This window comes from Periplaneta americana, chromosome 14 (genome assembly GCF_040183065.1).
Source record: "Periplaneta americana isolate PAMFEO1 chromosome 14, P.americana_PAMFEO1_priV1, whole genome shotgun sequence".
Classification (NCBI taxonomy): domain Eukaryota; kingdom Metazoa; phylum Arthropoda; class Insecta; order Blattodea; family Blattidae; genus Periplaneta; species Periplaneta americana.
In genome coordinates, this window is record NC_091130.1 from 51,386,308 (window position 1) to 51,408,955 (window position 22,648).

General features: G+C 35.0%; 1 protein-coding gene across 1 annotated transcript; it reads left to right on the forward strand.

Moving 5' to 3' along the window:
• Window positions 1–836: 836 nt before the first annotated feature.
• LOC138712999 (uncharacterized) lies at window positions 837–21,430 on the forward strand. The gene is made up of 4 exons (XM_069844681.1): window positions 837–938; window positions 7,759–7,911; window positions 11,457–11,615; window positions 21,142–21,430. The coding sequence occupies exons 1-4, from the start codon at window positions 837–839 to the stop codon at window positions 21,295–21,297; spliced, it is 570 nt and encodes a 189-aa protein (XP_069700782.1). The 3' UTR covers window positions 21,298–21,430.
• The last annotated feature ends 1,218 nt before the right edge of the window (window positions 21,431–22,648 follow it).

Here is a 22,648-nt window from a genome sequence, read left to right on the forward strand (position 1 = left end):
ACTATTGTATTTTAACAATATAATAATATATTTAAATGTAAGCATTCACAATTATTAACTATTATGAATGTTCACATTTAAGTACGTGTATTTTAATAATATTTATTTTCTCGTTCTCGTTGTCGTTTCCGTTCCTAGTTTATTGTGAACCAGCCTTAACTTAGTAGCGATTTCTTCGTTTGTTTATATAAAAATTGGTGCAAAATAAAGAAAACAAATTCACATTTTACATTGCAAATCATCAGCCATTTTACCTCCGAACGTATTGGCATAATCTTTTGAATGAATCTGTATTTAACAGCACATAAAAAAAGAAGTGAATATAGTTTCTTCACAATAAATGTCCCAACTTAAAGGTTTGCATTTGTATTTTTATGAGAATATTATCATCAAAATAACTGATACAGTTACGATCAAATAAAATAATAATTGGTACCGTACAGAGTTTCAATGAATTAGAAATATCAATGTTTAGATTGGTGCCACTCGTACCTCTTCCATCACATTTTTATACAGATACTTCCGGTTTGTTCAAATAATACTTTTCGCACAGCTGTGGCCTGACAATAATCTTCCTCTCTCTTTGTGAAATCAGAGGATATTACGAAAACGAGCTTCTGTCACTCATTACGCCAGTGAGTAGCCAAGTGACAGTATAATATTGTTACAAATCATTTCAGCAGAGAAAGCACGGTCTAGTACACACACCCTGATTATGGAAAAAGATAATATTAAATCATGTAGGATGTGCCAGGATTCAAAACGAATGGAACTTCCTGTCATGTTTCATAACAACCAAATAAAAACTAAACTTTGAAGTCCATATAACAAATACTATGTCGAGAATCGGATACACTCTGAGAGCTGACAACATGAAGACGACCATCGCTGTGATCTGCGCATTGGTGATCCTGGGCCGGCAAACCTTTGGAGATGAGGTGAGTCTCACGAACATGTCCCAGTTCTTATGGCACTATGTTCGTAATCATTATCTTATTTTCTCTTCTGCCGCTCTCTCCTCTTCCTTCTTTCGTTTCTTCATCTGAAGATCTAAACCATAGATTGTACTCGTATATAACCTTACTAGCGAGCCACTGGCGTAGCTCAGGCGGTAGTACGTTTGCCTACTAGGCTAGAGAATCATGTAGATTATTTTTAAAAAAATTAGAGATCTAACCTTAACAAATCAATACATATACTCTACAATAAATTTCCTCTTATGTAATAAAGAAAATTTTCCAACTAACTCAGCCATACGTGGTATAAATACCCGCAGAAGGAATGATTTTCATAAGCCATCATCAAATTTATCATGCTTTCAAAGGGGAGTACTTTACATGGCGATAAAAATGTTCAATAGTCTTCCTGAAGACATTAAGAATCATAACCAAAACCCTGCATTATTTAAGGTAAAACTAAAAAATTACTTAATATCTCACACTTTCTATTCTGTAGATGAATTCTTGACATTTCACAATACTGTGTAAATATTATAATACTATTAAATGGTAAACATATTACATTGTATAAAATATTATTGTTATTAAGGTATTAATTCTGTACATATTTCATATTTGCATTTTATATGTATTGTACTTTATTGTTAAACGTAAGAATTGGACATGTTCTTTATTCTATGCTATAAAGCAAATGTAAGAATATTATGGAACGAATAAATCTATCTATCTATCTATCTATCTATCTATCTATCTATCTATCTATCTATCTATCTATCTATCTATCTATCTATCTATCTATCTATCTATCTATCTATCTATCTATCTATCTATCTATCCATCCATCCATCCATCCATCCATCCATCCATCCATCCATCCATCCATCCATCCATCCATCCATCCATCCATCCATCCATCCATCCATCCATCCATCCATCCATCCATCCATCCATCCATCTATCCATCTATCTATCTATCTATCTATCTATCTATCTATCTATCTATCTATCTATCTATCTATCTATCTATCTATCTATCTATCTATCTATCTATCTATCTATCTATCTATCTATCTATCCTAGACTGTGCTCGGACGTACAATGTCACCAGAAACTTTAGGGACACTTTATAATTCTTATACAATGCAGTCCTGGCCTTAAATTATAGAAACTAACAATATTTTAACTGTTGATTAACAATAGCAAAGACTAATTTTTGAGTGCAATTTCGGTATTTATGTGGTGACTGTTAGTCCTTATAGAGAATTTATAAATTTTTCAAACAACAAAAAATCTTACATATTCGGTACGGTATTGTAACTTTTATTCATAATAATTCACCCTACAACAATGGGTATTCCACTCAACACAGCAACACAGCAGTAGTTATTGCACTCCACACAACGACAATGACAACGCACAACGTGAATTATTGAGAAGAACAACAATGCACTCCTAATTTCAATTAATGTTCACAACGCACTATATTGTGCAGAACAAAACTGTCAGTTCTCAGTTCACAGTTCGCTTGCCTTGGCTAGTTCTTCTAGCTCACTGTTCAAGTTCACTGCACGTCGAACTCCGGTCTCCCCAGTTGCAGTCCACTACATGTCGAAACCTGGTCTTCCAGATGCTCTCGAAGGCTGGCTTCCTTGCTCGCTCGAAGACTCACTTGTAGACTGACTCACGATTGACCACACTTCTGTCGACACTCACGTTCTGGAGTCTTCGATTCGCGTGCCTTTCAGAATTTCCGGGAAAAATCTGCTCCTCGATGCTTCCCTTGCTCTCCCCGCTCCGCGCAGTCACCGAAGTTCTCCTCCCCTTGCTCCTTATCGCGCTATAGCTCCTACCGAAGCTCGAGTTTCCGTTTCCCTGCGCCTTCCTTCTCGCAAGATGCGCGCGCAACCCCCTGACGCGACCAGAACATTCCAGACGGGTGCCACAGTATTAAAGTTGAAAATGAATGAGTAACTAATAAATTGATACCGTACACGATTCTCAACTGTTGCTGGATGATGTAGGATGTATTACTCTTTAAGTTGGTAAAGATCAAATATTTATAAAAAATGAAACACTTCTTTTTTAATGTCCTAGCAGTTTATAAGGTTTAAAGTTAAAAAGAAAATGGGCAAATTTTGTTATTGGTAAGTTCATCTGTAGCTGCTAAATAGAGTCAATTATTCGAAACCACACCCTAACAGCCTCGGAATGGAGCAAAAGTCCTATTAATCTCTAGAAATGGATTTAATCATTTGTGACGACAGCAAGGATTAACATTCTCTTCTGTTTTCCCCATTTTCACCTGAAAACGAAATGTATCCACATTGTACATTTAACAATTTTAGTGAACGACGACGACGACGACGACGACGATGATGATGATGACAACAATAATAATAGGAGGCAGGGAAATATTTAAAAGGTACACGTGTTCTCGTTAGGGGATTTGCGGCTGCGGGAAGAAGCTATGCGAGCTCCAATTCATTAAGACACGTGTCTCACTTCATATATCGCTTCACTGATGGAAAAATAAAGAATTTTGAAGGTATAGACTATAGAGCCAACAGATATACGTAACCTATCAAGTAGGTCTATCATTTCAAAACAGGTAAAGTCGTGGAACTCCATTCGAAGCAAAGATTTGCAGTAGGCCTAATAAGGTCGCATAAGAATTTACCATAGAGAAGCGAACACGACTCTGTGAAAGAAGGTCGAAATTAGTTCACCCAGAAATCGCCGAAGGCACGGGTACACCAAGCCTACGATTTGTGAACGCTCAATTTTTAATAAAATATCCATTCATTCAATTAAAGTTTCCTGCCCATCTTTCACTGCTCAGAATTCTCCAATTTTCCGCCTTCCTCTTACAAGCAAACATTCTGACGGGGCAGATAAAAAAATTATTATTTCTTCTTTCACCATATTAATAATATCAAAAGAAGTTATTATACAAATTTTGGCCACTCGACCGCAATTACGAGGGCCGTAAAAAATAAGTTCGCCAGCGCCGTTAACAGAAAGAAAACACAATTTCATTGGAAATATTTATTGAAACAGACATAGCAATTGTTAAGCTATTTTTCAACATATTTTCCACCGGAATTGAGACATTTATTATATCATGGAATCGACAGAGAGGTGCAGACGGCTGTCAAACGCTGGTTCCGATCCCAGACGGCTGACTTCTACGACGGATACAAAAATTGATCCCATGGTATGGCAAATGTCTCAATTCCAAATATGTTGACAAATAGCGCAACAATTGCTGTATCTGTTTCAATAAATCTTTCCAAGCAATTGTGCTCTTTTTTTTTCTAAAAACGGCCCCAGGGAAAAATCACTTTCTGGACAACCTCGTAATTGCGGTCGAGTGGCCAAAATTTATATAAGCACTTCTTTTGAGATTTATCTGCCCCCATCAGAATATTTACTTATATTCGCATACGATTCATATATTTTAATGTTGTGTCATCTGATATCTTCTTCTGCCACGAACTTTTCTCCCTTTCACCATTCCTTCCAGTCCATCCTTCAGTAAGCAGTTTTTTCTTAGCCAGTGATCCAGCGAATTTATTTTTTTCTCTACCTGATGAGTTCCAGCCACTCCCCTCTTCACTTCTTATTCCGTCTGTTCTTTTCACACACTCCATTCTTGTCCACATCCAAATTTCAAATGTTTCTACTCGTTGCTCTTCACTTTGTCGTAATGTCCATGTTTCTGACCCAACAGTGACACACTCCACACGAAGCACATCATTAGTCTCTTCCTTAGTTATTTTTCCAGAGGTCCGCAATGGCTCTTAATTTGAAATGAAAAACATACCATAATGGCGATCAGTGTTCCATATAAAATGAGAGATTTTTCTGTCTTACTAGAATAACGTGACTAATGCAACGGTACATCTCGTACCAAATAAGTGATTTCATATTAAGATAAATGAATGAATGTGTATACAGAATTGATTCGACTTTTTTTTTAATTCCATTCTTTTCTTAACTTCGTAACGTCGTGTGTTCTAAAACCTCTTTTCGCCACACAACTTGTAATTGAGTGACATGGACAGAGCATTTGAATTTAGAGTAACTGAAACAAAACAAACAAATGAATTTGAGACTGGGCGAGACCATATTGCTGTAGACGTACACGTATGTCGCCTGAAGCACTATTTCATAGCAGTATTTTATCTCTGCAAAAATCAGAACGGATAAATATGAATTTATAACTGCTGTATTCATGTACGAGGCAATACCTGCCAAACACAATTGAACAACTAGTGGAAAAGTTATTTCAACACGACTAAATAAATTCTTTCTCCATTTTCATTATTTTTCTTGTGCGTAAAGTTGCTCCTCATTTATTTAGCCTACATACTACATTCTATGCAACGAAGGATATCGTCCGGCTCTTTTACTATATTTACAAATTTTATGAGAAATCTGTATCACAAATGGTAATTTTTAGGAAGATGAAAATATGTAAAATCATTTACTCTTTCAATTAATATGTTTTATGCGAATTTTACTTGAAACAAGATATTTTACCATAAAACTTCATAGTTTTTGTTTAATAAATGGTAAAAAAAAAATTAAATATTACAGTACTTTCCCGATCTGCAAGGACTGTGAATTTATCTGTGAAATAAACTTTCAAGTGAAATCATTAGCTATTGGAATATAACCATTTAAATTTTGTGCCTTTCTTTTGGTCCACCGTATACATACATACATACATACATACATACATACATACATACATACATACATACATACATACATACATACATACATACATACATACATACATACATACTGTACATACATACTGTACATACATACATACATACATACATACATACATACTGTACATACATACTGTACATACATACATACATACATACTGTACATACATACATACTGTACATACATACATACATACATACATACTGTACATACATACATACATACTGTACATACATACATACTGTACATACACACATACATACTGTACATACATACATACATACATACATACATACATACATACATACATACATACATACTGTACATACTGTACATACATACATACAGTACATACATACATACATACATACATACATACATACATACATACATACATACATACATACATACATACATACTGTACATACATACATACATACTGTACATACATACATACATACATACTGTACATACATACATACATACATACATACATACATACATACATACGTACGTACGTACGTACGTACATACATACATACATACATACATACATACATACATACATACATACATACATACATACATACATACATACATACATACATACATACATACATACATACATACTCGTACATTATGGTCTTACGAGTTCAGCCAGCCAAGCCGTTTGTTATGCTATCATCATTTGTTTTCTTCCGTTTTGAATTCTCATTTTGTAAATAATGGGTCGCTTAACGAACGAAGACAAGATTTTCATTGAATATTTGCACCAATATGATTATTTATCTGCTCGTCAAATTATAAGGAACTACGCTCAGCGAGAATGGTCTGTTTCAAGTGTACAACGATTGATTACCAAGATACGGACATGATATCCCTCCTGAGAGATTATTGCGTGAAAGATCGCATTTCTCAGATTTTCTGATGGTTTCCGTTGGAATTTCAAATGAAATCTTAATCCTATGGACTGTTTTGTATGGAGTTAACTACAAAAAGCAGTTTACTACAAAAAAAGAATTCGTAATATTGAACATTTAAGACAAAGCCTTCTTGAATGTTGGGACCGGCTTGATCAAAGACAGCTATTCAGTGCTATTGGACAATGGAGAAGACAAACTACATTTTTAGCATTACGTGTATAGATCTCCATAAGATTTTAATTGAGCCTCTCAAAACATAATAGAAAGTTCTACTCATCTTTAAAGTTTACTCTTTCCAACAATGTAGTCATTATAAATTAATGTTATGTATTTCCGAAAATAGAGTATTTCTAATTTTGTGCCATTTTTTGGCCCACTGTGTGTGTAGATGTGCGTGCATGTATGCATATTTATATGCTTTCATATTTTGGCAATAAATTACTAAACTTATTTATATCTCCTTGTATAATAAATCTAATTCAAAAGAATTGTATTAATAATGTAGGCATGTATTGTTCATTTATTGCTTTTTCCTTTGGGTAAACAGACTGAAGATGAGCTATATGTACCGTTAACATAGTGAATATAAAAATATAGGCCTACAGCTTAAAGATAACGTACAGTAGTGGCAAAAAAAAACCGGACCGACCCTTTTAGTTAATTTCAGAGCCTTGTTCACAGTGACAGCGCGATAGACTGGTAACTAAGACTTTCGTGGTTCGAATCCTGCCTGGAAAGGAAACTTTTTTCGTTCCTTATTCAAATTTATTCCCAATACTTTTCGAGTGCAGCGATATTTTACTAATTAATTAACTTATTTTTCCCAAAATATGAATTTTACCAGCTTATTTTTTACTGGCTTTCGAAATGGGCTACATCAGCAGTCGAAACTACAACAATTTTAATAGATTACTCGCTATCTTGTGAAGGCGGGCGTGGCATGAGCAGTGGCTCATTTCGAGGACTTCGATTATTCCGTCGGTCCGGGTTTTTTTTTTGCCACTACTGTACAGTAATATTTCAGATAGCCCAGAATACAAGAAAGTGCCTTAGCGTTCTCTTAATATCTGTAAGTCGAAAACCTAAAAATAATAATAATGGTAGCAATACCAATAATAATGTTATCCTTTTTTCAGCGCGCTGTTAATATTGAAATAACTGAAACGAAAATCACCTGCCAAAATAATGAATATATCACCAATGTAGAGCTGAGCAGTGGATCAGAAGACGGAAAGACTACTTTCACCAGCAAGTGCACAGTTGTTAAGGAGATACCACAGGATGCTACAGTAAGTACAATTAATAAGTCGAGGCTCGGCGCCCACATTAACAAGAAGAGCTTCGAACATTAAATTTAAGAGCAATCGTACATCAATTCTTCATGGCAAATTATAAAGCTGACACTGCTTAGATTTAACTCTTTCTCATTCGTACTGACATTCTATGCTTACACAGAGTCACTTACAAGCGCTTCCGAGTGGCACTGCTCGGATACTCAAAGATGCCATCGATTACCACAACTTATTGACTTCATCAGCTGCTACGTAAATTGAAACTGGCTGAGCTGCTGTGGACAGGAATTTGCAATCGATGCCATGGTAACACAGTTGCGCTTCCTTTAAGTACATGTGAATGTTTCCATTTAAATCAATGTTCTGCTAGCTATAGCGGTGCTGAGAAGTGTCACTGACTGACAATATATGAGAACAATCGCAGTCGTAGCTTCAAATTCCCCTAAATTCAGCTGCTACGTAAATTAAAACTGGCTGAGCTGCTGTGGACAGGAATTTGCAATCGACGCCATAGTAACACAGTTGCGCTTCCTTTAAGTACATGTGAATGTTTCCATTTAAATCAATGTTCTGCTAACAATAGTGGTGCTGAGAATTGTCACTGACTGACAATATATGAGAACAATATCGCAGTCGTAGCTTCAAATTCCCCTAAATTCAGCTGCTACGTAAATTAAAACTGGCTGAGCTGCTGTGGACAGGAATTGGCAATCGATGCCATGGTAACACAGTTGCGCTTCCTATAAGTACATCTGAATGTTTCCATTTAAATCAATGTTCTGCTAGCGATAGCGGTGCTGAGAAGTGTCACTGACTGACAATATATGAGAACAATTGCAGTCGTAGCTTCAAATTCCCCTAAATTCAGCTGCTACGTAAATTAAAACTGGCTGAGCTGCTGTGGACAGGAATTGGCAATCGATGCCATGGTAACACAGTTGCGCTTCCTATAAGTACATATGAATGTTTCCATTTAAATCAATGTTCTGCTAGCGATAGCGGTGCTGAGAAGTGTCACTGACTGACAGTATATGAGAACAATCGCAGTCGTAGCTTCAAATTCCCCTAAATTCAGCTGCTACGTAAATTAAAACTGGCTGAGCTGCTGTGGACAGGGATTGGCAATCGACGCCATAGTAACACAGTTGCGCTTCCTTTAAGTACATGTGAATGTTTCCATTTAAATCAATGTTCTGCTAGCAATAACGGTGCTGAGAAGTGTCACTGACTGACAATATATGAGAACAATCGCAGTCGTAGCTTCAAGTTCCCCTAAAGCCTTGGTTTTTCTGAACCGACGCATGCGACGTGCGAGATGCGAGGCCCGCTTCGCACAAATCCTGACTACACGAGAGATAGTGAATGGTTTCTATAACTGCGAGATGCGAGGTCTGCGCACCTCGCAACTATAGAAACCACTCACTATCTCTCGTGTAGTCCGGATTTGTGCGAGGCGGGCCTCGCACCTTGCACGTCGCATGCGTCGGTTCAGAAAAACCAAGGCCTTACACAGGGACGGGAAACAGTCTCTTTCAGAGAGCTTTGCTTCTCCCGCTACAGTTATTATGTAGATACTCATATGCTGACTGCTCTGTTTACAATACGAGTTTCTCACACCTGCCCTAACAGTATGAACGTTTGTCAATGTGAAGTTTTGTGTTACTTTGAATGGAGGAAAAGCATGATGTTGAACTGACGTCAGGGAAGGTTTCACGATATATTCTTATATTATACGGGATGTTAAAAAATCTTCCTATGTTTTCACAATACAGTAGGTGATGTTGATCAAAACAAGAATAAAAAGTTTCATTAAACATGGGTCCTAAATTGCATACCTGCTGAGCAATTACTTCTGTTGGGAATCACTAATGATGCTGGGGTTACACATTATGATTATTATTATTATTATTATTATTATTATTATTATTATTATTATTATTATTATTATTATTATTATAAGGATTTAATATTGGAAGATCAGAAATGTTGTATTAAAGGTTGTGAAGAATTTGACTATTTGGGGGTTCGAATAGATAAAGAAGATAGACAAGAAGCTGATATTAGGAACAGAATTACTAAAGGCAGAAGTAACAGCAATGTTGGAAATGAGTCAATAAATATGTTGTATATATTATTGTTTGCAGACTATCAGGTGGTAATTGCACAAGAATATGAAGACATGGAAATTATGTTTCAGAAATTGTTAGAAGAATACGATAAATGGGGTTTGAGAGTAAATCTAGAAAAAAACATTTTATATGGGATGTGGAATGAAAACTGAGGATTTAACATTGGAAGATCAGAAAGGTTTTATTAATTCGAGTACGGTATTTGGCGGTTCGAACAGATAAAGAAAATAGACAAGAAGCTGATATTAGTAACAGAATTACTAAAGGCAGAATAGTAACAGAAATGTTGAATAGTATTCTATGGGAATAGATAAAGAAGATAGACAAGAAGCTGATATTAGGAACAGAATTACTAAAGGCAGAAGTAACAGCAATGTTGGAAATGAGTCAATAAATATGTTGTATATATTATTGTTTGCAGACTATCAGGTGGTAATTGCACAAGAATATGAAGACATGGAAATTATGTTTCAGAAATTGTTAGAAGAATACGATAAATGGGGTTTGAGAGTAAATCTAGAAAAAAACATTTTATATGGGATGTGGAATGAAAACTGAGGATTTAACATTGGACGATCAGAAAGGTTTTATTAATTCGAGTACGGTATTTGGCGGTTCGAACAGATAAAGAAGATAGACAAGAAGCTGATATTAGTAACAGAATTACTAAAGGCAGAATAGTAACAGAAATGTTGAATAGTATTCTATGGGAAATACATATAACAAAGCAAAATAACTTGCAAACATATAATTCAATAGTAAAAAGTACTGAAACATGGAATTTAATAAAAAGTTAGCATCAAAACCCATGACAATGGAAATGAATTTTTTAAGAAGATCAGCGAGACATTCGAAATTAGAAAAAATTAGAAATACAGTTATATGAGATGAAATGAATATTCAACATTCTGTTTTTGATTTTGTGAGATATAAGCAGTTGACCTGGTATGGGCATGTGAGAAAAATGTCAGAAGAAAGGTTACCTAAAATGGTTCTGGAATGTCCGCCTGAGAGAAGAAGGAAAGGGAGACCTCAAAATTCATGGTTACAAGAGATCAGAATAGGGATGAGAGACTGCAGACTGAACGACATGGATTGGATGGACAGAGAAGAGTGGAGAACAAGAATAAAACTTTAAGACTTTGGGCACAGAAAGATGTGTTCACATTAGAAATCTGTACATAAATATATTATTATTATTATTATTATTATTATTATTATTATTATTATTATTATTATTATTAGTGCATATTAAAAAATATCCAAAATAAAGTCTTAAGTAGACCCAGCTGCGAATGTGAAAAATTCGCTATGAAAACTAGTATTCATTTGACTTACAGTTATTTAATTGAACTGATGTTGGGTAAATCTAATTGTCTTAATAAATTAATAATTAATAATTGTCATTTTTAGTGCGCTACTGACTTCTACAAAAAAGGAGATGATGGTGAATTTAAGAAGAGTGCCTTCGCTGTATCGCCATCGCCTTGCTGCGAGGTCATGTATGATAACGAAATGTATAAGAAGCTCTTGAAAGGTCAGAAGTTTCCTGAAAAGTGTCCGTTTGGGCCAGTAAGTATGCATACTTGTCAATAATCAAATCGCACGACTGAATGTGTAAGCATGATAAGGTCTGTGGACAAGTAAATTACGGTGAGTTAGACTTAAATTCTGCTGAAGATTTTTCCTGGTTTTTCAGGAGTTGAACCCGAGACGGATCCTTGTACATAGGCTTGCTTTGGCCCTTTGCACGCCCTATATATCGACAAGCAAGTTCGAAAGAGAAATACCTCGAAATTTAAAGTTTTGAGAATACTGAATTTTAAAGTTTCATAGGCCTACTGCTGTGAAAAATCCAATTAACATCATTCTAATTGAAATCCATAGTATATAAATATAAAACATCATTACACTGCTCCGTCGATATAAGAGAAAGTCAATGCTTACCTAGATATAAGATGCGGAGCAATACCCTTGAAATCGATGTCGCGACAATTCGTCCCGGTCAATTTGTCACTACGACTATTCGTCCTGGTCAATTTGTCACTACGACAATTCGTCCCGGTCAATTTGTCACTACGGAATTCGTCCCAGAAAACAATTCGTACTTGCGACGGTTGGTACATTTTACAAGTTTGTCCCGCTCAACTGGTTCCATTTTAATTCATACCGGACAGTATGTACCACAACAGTGCATCAAATAATGCCAAATTTCTATGTAAACGACAAGACTTTAAACTAAGTAAAACATTCTAAATTAAAAAGTATATAAATACATCTGAAATTATGGATCGTCCAAGGTTAACGTTATCAGAAAAGGGAAAACCAAAATTGGTATATAAGTTGTACCCTTATACGAAGCACAGGAAAACTGGAAGAAAAATGGAGATGTGAGAAAAGAAGAGAATGCGTATCGCGAATATATATCGCAAGTGGAACTCATGAATTCCTTAAAAGAGAGTGACCATTCGCATGGACCAGAGGCAGATGCAAGGCTTTGGAAGTGATGTTATGTATTAAAGAAGCTGTAGTATCGTCCAATGAATCTACTAGTTCTATAATAAGCAGGCAAGTAAGAGAAACAGACAGCGAAACTTACCAAAAATTCCGCAAACTGATTCATTAATACGTACTATACCAAGACAAAGGCTTAAACTACTGCTTCCAAATCCTAGAAGTTCCTTGGTACTTGTTGCAAGGGACAAATGTTTTCACAGTACAAATTTCCCGGGGCGAACAATTTGTACCGAATTTGTCAAGGTACAAATTGTGCTTGGCACGAAATATATGGTACGAAAAGTATTGGTACGAATTTCCTGGGACAAATTGTCGCATAATCTTTAAATCGGCAGGTAGAGCATGAAAATAAAGGAATATTATGCAGAGTAAATTATCGATCATATGGGAATGGGTATTTAGGTCTAAGAGTTGTTAATTCCGGTGTTTCCGAATTGGCTCCAAGAGCATAAATTCCGAATTTCCGAGTTGACTCCTGGTTTACATTAGAATAATTCAATAGTCAATTATTGACTTCGAAACTGCTATTCTTCATCGACCCCGACTGCAACATTTTCCTTCTCAGTTTAACCGACTTAGGACTGTCTACATTACGTATGTCTAGTTAAAAACATTATTACAGTTGTGCAGTACTTCAGCCACTAGCTTCGTGTTGTTTACATTTTCAGTAAAAACTTAAAACACTTTTTTTTAAAACTGCATACGTATAATATCACGTCCCCTGTATTCTTCCGTAACATTTTTAAATAAATTTCTCTTTTGGGTCATTCCATATCAAATCAACAAGGCGCTCAACCCGACCGACTCAGATTTCCTTCAAAATTTGAGGGTTTGTTTTACCTGCCGAGTTGACTAAAACTGCCGAATTTCATATGTCCTGTGCTTTTCGTTTTCTTTCAGTGGTGTTTCAAACATGAAGAAAAATCATATTTTTGTAAGCACGCCGCTTCAATTAAAATTATATATCTCAACAACGTCTCCAGATAAATTTACAAAAATTGGGTGATACATTCTTAATATGTGATAGTTTTTATTCTTATATTGTTTTCTGCACGTATTCAATTACACTAAAAAAACATGGTGAAAAAATTTCCATATATTCATATTTAAAAATGCGGATCTTCTATTTTAAAGAAAAAAATATATAGTACGACTCAGTCATATAATGAACTGATAAGTTTCAACTTGGAATCATCATTGGTTACAAAGATAAAAATTATATCACTGCAAGCGTAAGCTAACCGTATAAGTCGCGATAATTATATCCCACACATTCGTTGTATTTAATTATATTTGATCATATTCTTGAATGTCGCTATGTAATTTAACTTGCAGTACATAATTCGAATTTTTTAAATTATTACCTCAAATAAATTATTGTCACATGGATTTTGTTAAACCTGAAGTTCTGTAAGAAATGCTTACCTGTTATTGCTGAGATGAAATAGCCTGATCATCTTTCCAGACAGGATGCTGCGTTGTTTCAGCTGCATTTTAAAACTACTTAGCAAGTATAATACCCATCCTAAACAGCAGGACTGTATGTAACTTGTGTTCCAGACACTGCGGTGGATTTTGCAAATCGAAGAGCAAGCATTTTTTCCTCTTCAGTATAGCCTTTTCAGTCACATAAACGGTATTAATGTTTGGGAGATGATCCCTTGTCCAGTCGTACAATTCCCTAGGTGTAGTTATTTGTTTATCGGATGGTCTCTGCAAACTAGTACAAGCCGCAAACCTTTTAAGTGTCCCACCTACAACATCGCATGCTCTTTTGCCATGCGATATGCAAAAATAATGCAATTCTGTTGGAAATCCAAAATCTTCTTCATGTAATGTGAGGTTCAGGAAATTTTTTCCTATTTTTATACTGAGCAGAGAATCCTTCGGAGAAATACATAATTTTTGTGGTGAATTACAGATGTTTGTTTTAATGACTCCATTAGATATTTTTGAAACAGATGTACAGCTGTAGTGTCATAATTCGGGCAGTGTGAAATTATTACCAGATTTTTAATAGAGACTGTATCGGATGACGATTCGTTATAATATATTACGAAAGTATGAATGGTTGTCTGCACATTAGTCCTGTGATATGACTGACTTTCATATTGGATTACGAAATAATAGTTTTCAGTGAAGTCGCATAACACAACAAGCTGGCATGGCTGTAGAAATGATTTCATATCACATAGAAACTTACTTTGTTCAGATGATATAAATGAGTGAGTCAGTAAATCACCAAGTTTCTCCAAGAAACAGTCGAAAAATTTGTCTGTGGGTTTCATTATGATCTCAAGCGTTGATCGGTCAGTCGTCATCCACTGCTTGTAGGTCACTGATTCACTGAAGTTTTATTCGAAACATTTCTCTAAACCCTCTCTTATTTTGAATAGTTCAGGACATTCTGTACATTTCCTGAACAAGCAATTTATATGAGGAGAATTGCGCACTATAGTAGCCAAGAAATGTTGATAAGTTGGAAGGTATAAAGAAAAATTTTCCACGTAGATCTGAAACTTTAATAAATTGCTTCCGGCATATGTTTTACATTCTGATAAGGACACAAACACAGACAGTATAGTTCCACTAACTCCAGCTAGAATACAATTTCTTGGTCTAAGAGCTGAAAATTTGGAGAATATTACGTTCATTTCAGGGTTAGAATTTTTAAACACTGCATATAATTCATTTCTGCTTATGTGATTTACTCCCTGATTCTTTAATCACAGCAAATATTTCTTACCAGGCATCATTCTGCTTATCTCGTCAGAACAACAGAATTCTTTAACTTTACCGGCAACAGCCGCGAGCAAGGGTTTTCCAGGTTTCGGATTTGGTGAACACAAAATTCCCTTTCCCTTTGCCAGAACTTTGGCTTTCCGAATTATGTATTCGAAAGCTGAAAGAAACTATTTTTTATATTATTTTCGCTCCAGCTTTTAGATAGTAGTGTTAAAATGGTGATTTTCTCACTTTTACCTGAATTTTGAAAATTTTCCTGCAACTGAGACAACATTTCAGAAGCATGACTGGCTCCTCGGCGTCTTTAATATCGAAGACTTTATCTTTTAAGACTTTTTCAATATTTTCAAATTTCTGTCTCTTATATTTCTCTTGTTGTAGCCTTTTTTGTTTAATAAGGAACACACCTTGGTCAAAAAAACTTGTATTTAATGAACTTACATTTGCTGTAGAATCGACGTATTCTTCATTACTAGAGTCATTCTGAGGATTCTGCGTAATAGCATCATATTATATTTTTATTCCTTTGCGACACATAGCGCACACCTTTTGTTCCTGTTTTAAATCAGGAAATACATTAAGTATTCACGATATAACACTTCTTAAAGTTTTCCTTTAAGTACAATGCCTTGATTTCTTGAAGGGATTACAGCAAACATAGGCCTATAACTTAAAACGCGACTCCATTACATCGCACAAAACTACCACATACTACAAAAACTAACGACACTGCACTTGAAACAGATCGCACGTTTTGTATAAATTGAAGACTGTATAAACTGCCACTCATGACGGCCTGACTGATCGATGACGCAGATAATCGGACAAGTACGAACTCGCGCGCATGCAGTGTTGGTGTAAGATGGGTTTAAGTGCTACAAACCAATACATTGATATATATTTTTTTTTTACTGATATTCCTGAAACGTTTCCAAAATGAAACTTACACCAAGGGGAGAATACTCTTACCTCTATAACATACATTTTTCGCGAAATAATTTGTGTCCCGCATTTATAGATATTCAATGTTAAAATGTGTTTCACGTGACCATTCAATAAAGAATTCATTACCTTGATGCAAACCTATTTTTATTGAAACGTATGAACCCTTAGCTTTAAAATAAGCCCAAGTTTAAGATTCTACCTCAATTAGAAGAGTAGTTATGAATTATTTTTGTTGACATAGTATGCGACATTTTTACATTTTTTCTCGTATTGACAGAATTGCTGTATGGATATCGTGCATTATTGAGGGCTAAAATTTTACATAATTAATTAACTTAAGGTTCTTTACCATCCCACCAAATTTAATGAAAATCTGAGGTGGTCGAGTTGAAAAATCCACTTTTTTGTGTTGATTTGACATGGAATGACCCCTTTTCAAGTTGTTTGTTTCTGTACTACTTCTTAAGTTCAGTTTTATGTCTGTGTTATATTGGACAGAAATTAAAACAGCAACAAAGTTAAAAATATTGAGATGAGCGGGATAAAATTGAGAATTCAACTGCGAATGAAACTGAACTGGTTGAACTCGTCGCAATGAAACATACCGGTGTGTATATGTATAGTGCGTGACACAACAGCGCCATCTAACTGTGCCTTTGATAGAAACATTTTACAGCGCCATCGAATTGTAAGTGACCTTTGAGAGAAACATTTTACAGCGCCATCAAACTGTAAGTGACCTTGATAGAAACATTTTACACGTCCCGATGTCTCTGTGTTAGCGATGCTATTCGAACGCGAATTGCTTTTCTTAGGAGCTAATGCAAAAAAAAAAAAAAAAACACCATATTTTCTCCTCGGAGCCAATTCGAAAGCAGTAGTTAATTGATTATAAAATGCGAATCTGATAAAACGTTAACACAAATTAATTTTATTTCCTAGAATATATCTATCTGTAAGATGCAATAATAAAATAAAATGAATGAATGAATGAACGAATGAATGAATGAACGAATGAATATTACTTTAAACCAGTGGTCGAGAACTAAAGAGGAGCACAGCAATCGCATACAGGCAAGCCAGATAGCAAATGCAGTTCAGTTCCGGCTTATATAATTGGTAGTTCTGAAAAATTATTTTAATATTCATCTTGATTACACAACTTTTAACACTGTATTAATTCGGAATATGTATTACAGTATATGATTTTCTTGTGTTAAATTCTATCGTACCTGGTTTACATGTTTCGACCTATTATTGGTCATCTTCAGAACACACACACTCTTTGACTCCACATTACACTACACAAACACACCCTCACAGGAAACAAAACAAGAGGCGTCAAGACCAGCAACGACCAGTTCTGAAGTTGACCAATAACAGGTCGAAAAATGTAAACCAGGTACGATATAATTTAAGACAAGAAAGTAATATAATACATAGTCTGAAAATTCTTTTAAGTTCTGGTATAATTTGTATATGGTAATTTGCCTGTATATTTAAACGAGTGCATGCCATGGCGGAGATATAGAAGTTCACTAGTCAAAGAACATTACCCTTTACCTCATCTTTAACAATTTCGGAGTGTATGTGGGTAATTGCAAAGGAAAAGAGTTTAATTTGTTGTGAGGTACTTCAGACTGTTAAAGTTCAATTTACAGCGTCATTCAACATATCATGCCAGTGAATATGGCTAAATGAGAGAGTTGATCTGCAGGTGCTAGTACATCAATTAAAATACAAGTTGTTAAGTATTTTGTTCCATTCCACTTTATAGTTCCTATTGTAATTTTACTTTCAGTTCATAAAAATTCTATTCTCAATACACAAGCTGAACAGTAAATAATATTATTAATTAAATACCTCCCGGAATAAGGATGTAACCAACAAAACTGCAATTCATGTTTCAGGAGAAAGAAAAATAATTTCAGAGGCATATTTCATTAGGCCTATATTTACAATCACAACCATTTGCCTGAACAAGTTTATTCAGTCATTGAACGCAATAATTTATTGTTTAAAACAAACTCTTTAAAATATCTTATTACTTCAAGAATTTGATGTTACATCCTTTTTTTTTCGAGGAGGCCTTCAATTTCAGCGGGTTATTCCTTGAGATACTGTATTTCAAACAAAAACGTTTAAAACAACTTTGCTCGTTTTTCCTTCCTTGTTTTATATGAAACATTCCATAGCCTGTTTTGGAAAAACTATTCATATAATTCCCAATACGCTCAGTGAATTTAAGAGAGCAGTGTATTACAATAATAAATCATTGATAGAATTTTAGTCTTGTCCTTTAGATATGCAGAAATTTGATCTGAACAAATGCAATATTTTAAAATTATTTTTCAGAAGAAAAATTTACATTTGTTCAGATCAAATTTCTGCATAGTTAAAGGACAAAACTAAAATGGAATTACTTCCTGCAAAAACGAGTTAGCTCTAATTTTACAAAGTTATGGAAAACTACAAAAAAAAATTCTAAAAAATTCAAATTCTAACTGAGCTTCTTTCCTTTTTCTGAGTTGTGCTAGGAGTTTCATTTTATCACTCAATCATTTATTATTGTCAGCAATTTAGGGAGGTAAAATATAAACAAATAATGGCGTTACCCCCCTTTTCCAATAAAATTGGATATAATTAGCCATATTTTGTACTGATCACACAATTACTGTGTATCTATATCATGAATCACAAGACATAGCAGATATATATACTCATACGTATACATACAAATGTAAGTAATGTCATTAATTTCAGGGAGTTATTCTTTGAGATATTTCAAGTAAAAAGTTTCGTACAATTTTTTCGGTATGGCATAGTTGCGCCCCGCGGTCAATCGGGAGGCCTAGGTACGGCATAGTTGCGCCCCGAAGAAATCAGGTAGCAGAATGGACATGGCATAGTTGCGCCCCGATGGACATAGTACGAGCAGGGCATAGTTGCGCCCCATGGTCAGGTAAGATGCAGCAGATAAAAAAAGTGTCCCTGTTTTGTGGGCATAGTTGCGCCCCGATCCTATCGGGTAGAGAAAAAGGACATGGCATAGTTGCGCCCCGATCCTATCAGGTAGAGAAAAAGGACATGGCATAGTTGCGCCCCGATGAAATAGGTAAAGAAAAAGACATTAGGGAAACTCGAACCTCGTAATCAATCAACCTTATTGATTTCTTATTCGATTTAATATTCATTATCGAAACCGTTAAAATGAATACCATGAAGTTGACAGTGCTTTATTATTATTTTTTTTTTTTTTACTGTTTATGCAGTGATTATTGATAGCCTACCGTAAAAATGAACACCATGAAGTTGGCAGTACTTTATTAACTGACATATTCAAACGAGTTTCATGGGCCTCTCAGATATGTGTTCCGTAGCTTTTCTTTTAATACTGTTCGATACACTTTGTCTATCAATGTGTAAGTCCCCAGCGTGGTTCTGATCAATTTCTCTATTTAAAATAACACTTTTTTGTCTATTACATACAATAAGTGAACTGCATTTTTTGTTTACACCAATACCACTATAATATTTTTGAGTAATTTAATTATTGTCACTTTTGTGTGTACTATACCCATTGGGGCGATACTATGCCATGTCCATCCTGCTACCTGTTTTATTCGGGGCAATGCCTAAGCCTCCCAATTGACCACGGGGAGCAACTATGCCATACCGCATAGTACACAAAGTAAATAAATTACTTAAAAGTATTATTATGGTAGCTGCATTGAAATCAAGTAGGCTTAGCATATGATCAATTTTGCTATTTAAAATAACACTTTTTTTATCGATCACACAATAAATGAACTGCGTTTTTTGTTTGTACACCGATATCTTAACCCTACGGTACAGGGTTTCGAAAATTGATACTTGGAACCATTGTGAATTGTTAACTCTTTACCCCTTTCACTAAACTTAACATTAATTTTAAATTAACCTCACTATAAGCCACAGACGGTGTGAAAATCACTAACAAAATGTCAAGACTGCGAAGGCCCCATATTCCAACGGCTCACTCATTTGAATATGTCAGTAAAGTACTATCAACTTCATGGTGATCATTCTTACGGTAGGCTATCGATAATCACTGCATGAACAGTAGAAAAACAGTTAATAAAGTACTCCCAAATTCATAATGTTCATTTTTACGGTAGGCTATCGATAATCGCTGCATGAACAGTAGAAAAAACAGTTAATAAAGTATTGCCACCCTCATGGTGTTCATTTTAACGGTAGGCTATCGATAATCGCTGCATAAACAGCAGAAAAAGTTAATAAAGTACTGCCAACTTCATGGTGTTCATTTTAATAAATATTAAATCGAATAAGAAATCAATAAGGTTGGTTGATTACGAGGCTCGAGTTTCCGTAGTGTCTTTTTCTCTACCTACTTCATCGGGGCGCAACTATGCCATGCCCCTTTTCTCTACCTGATGGGAACGGGGCGCAACTATGCCCACAAAACAGGGACCCTTTTTTATCTGCTGCATCTTACCTGACCGTGGGTCGCAACTATGCCCAACTATGCCCCAACTTTTCTCGTTTTTGTTTCTTTTCGAGATAAAAATTGTTTTATATGAAACATTTTATAGCGTGTTTTAGAAAAGCCATATCGATTTAATCTCAAATATGCTCGCTTATTATAAGAGAGCTGTGTACTATCATAATAAATTATTGAAAGAATTTTAGTTTCGTCCTTTAAATGTGCAGAAATCTGATCCAAACAAATATAACATTGTAAAATTCCTTTGCAGAACGGAAAGTTACATTGGCTACAGCGAGCTAAGAAGTAGTCAGAACCAGACTCGAGTAACAAAGCAATGGTCTTCAACTGTTTACGGAATGATCTCTCTTCATGTTTGTTACATTTCTGATTTTGTTTCCACAGGGAGACTACGCAGTGGAGAACTACGTTATTGACCACAAGAATTACGCCAAGGCTCCACTAGGAGAATTCCGTGCTAATTTCTCATCTTACGAAAAAGACTCCAAGAAATGTATCTACGGTGCAGTAGTCACTGTAAAAATTACTGAAAAGTCATGAACTTCCTGCAAATAAAAACCATACAAGTCTGTGAGGCCTATGTACTTTAAATATTTGGTATAAAACAAACGTAAAATTGTAATTCAATACTCTCAGTTAATGGGAATTTCCAAATAAATCCTGAACAAAACACTGATAATGGTAGTTATTTAGCATAGTTACATGCATATTATGGCAGTTTTAGTGCATACTTCTTAGGTTTTCAGTGCATAGTTACATGCACATTATGGCAGTTTTAGTGTATACTTCTTAGGTTTTCAGTACATAGTTACATGCATATTAGTGTATACTTCTTAGGTTTTCAGTGCATAGTTACATGCGTATTATGGCAGTTTTAGTGTATACTTCTTAGGATTTCAGTGCATAGTTACATGCATATTATGGCAGTTTTAGTGTATACTTCTTAGGATTTCAGTGCATAGTTACATGCATATTATGGCAGTTTTAGTGTATACTTCTTCGGATTTCAGTGCATAGTTACATGCATATTATGGCAGTTTTAGTGTATACTTCTTAGGATTTCAGTGCATAGTTACATGCATATTATGGCAGTTTTAGTGTATACTTCTTAGGTTTTCAGTGCATAGTTACATGCATATTATGGCAGTTTTAGTGTATACTTCTTAGGATTTCAGTGCATAGTTACATGCATATTATGGCAGTTTTAGTGTATACTTCTTAGGATTTCAGTGCATAGTTACATGCATATTATGGCAGTTTTAGTGTATACTTCTTAGGATTTCAGTGCATAGTTACATGCATATTATGGCAGTTTTAGTGTATACTTCTTAGGATTTCAGTGCATAGTTACATGCATATTATGGCAGTTTTAGTGTATACTTCTTAGGTTTTCAGTGCATAGTTACATGCATATTATGGCAGTTTTAGTGTATACTTCTTAGGATTTCAGTGCATAGTTACATGCATATTATGGCAGTTTTAGTGTATACTTCTTAGGATTTCAGTGCATAGTTACATGCATATTATGGCAGTTTTAGTGTATACTTCTTAGGATTTCAGTGCATAGTTACATGCATATTATGGCAGTTTTAGTGTATACTTCTTAGGATTTCAGTGCATAGTTACATGCATATTATGGCAGTTTTAGTGTATACTTCTTAGGTTTTCAGTGCATAGTTACATGCATATTATGCCAGTTTTAGTGTATACTTCTTAGATTTTCAGTGCATAGTTACATGCATATTATGGCAGTTTTAGTGCATACTTCTTAGGTTTTCAGTGCATAGTTGCATGCATATTATGGCAGTTTTAGTGCATACTTCTTAGGTTTTCAGTGCGTAGTTGCATGTATATTATGGCAGTTTTAGTGCATACTTCTTAGGATTTCAGT

What these genes read in the sequence shown, in the direction of transcription:
- LOC138712999 (XM_069844681.1), top strand. Translation starts at nt 837, where the DNA reads ATGTCGAGAATCGGATACACTCTGAGAGCTGACAACATGAAGACGACC. An exon ending in AGATACCACAGGATGCTACA is followed by an intron (nt 7,912 to 11,456) that starts GTAAGTACAATT and finishes TGTCATTTTTAG; the next exon opens with TGCGCTACTGACTTCTACAA. An exon ending in AAAAGTGTCCGTTTGGGCCA is followed by an intron (nt 11,616 to 21,141) that starts GTAAGTATGCAT and finishes TTGTTTCCACAG; the next exon opens with GGAGACTACGCAGTGGAGAA.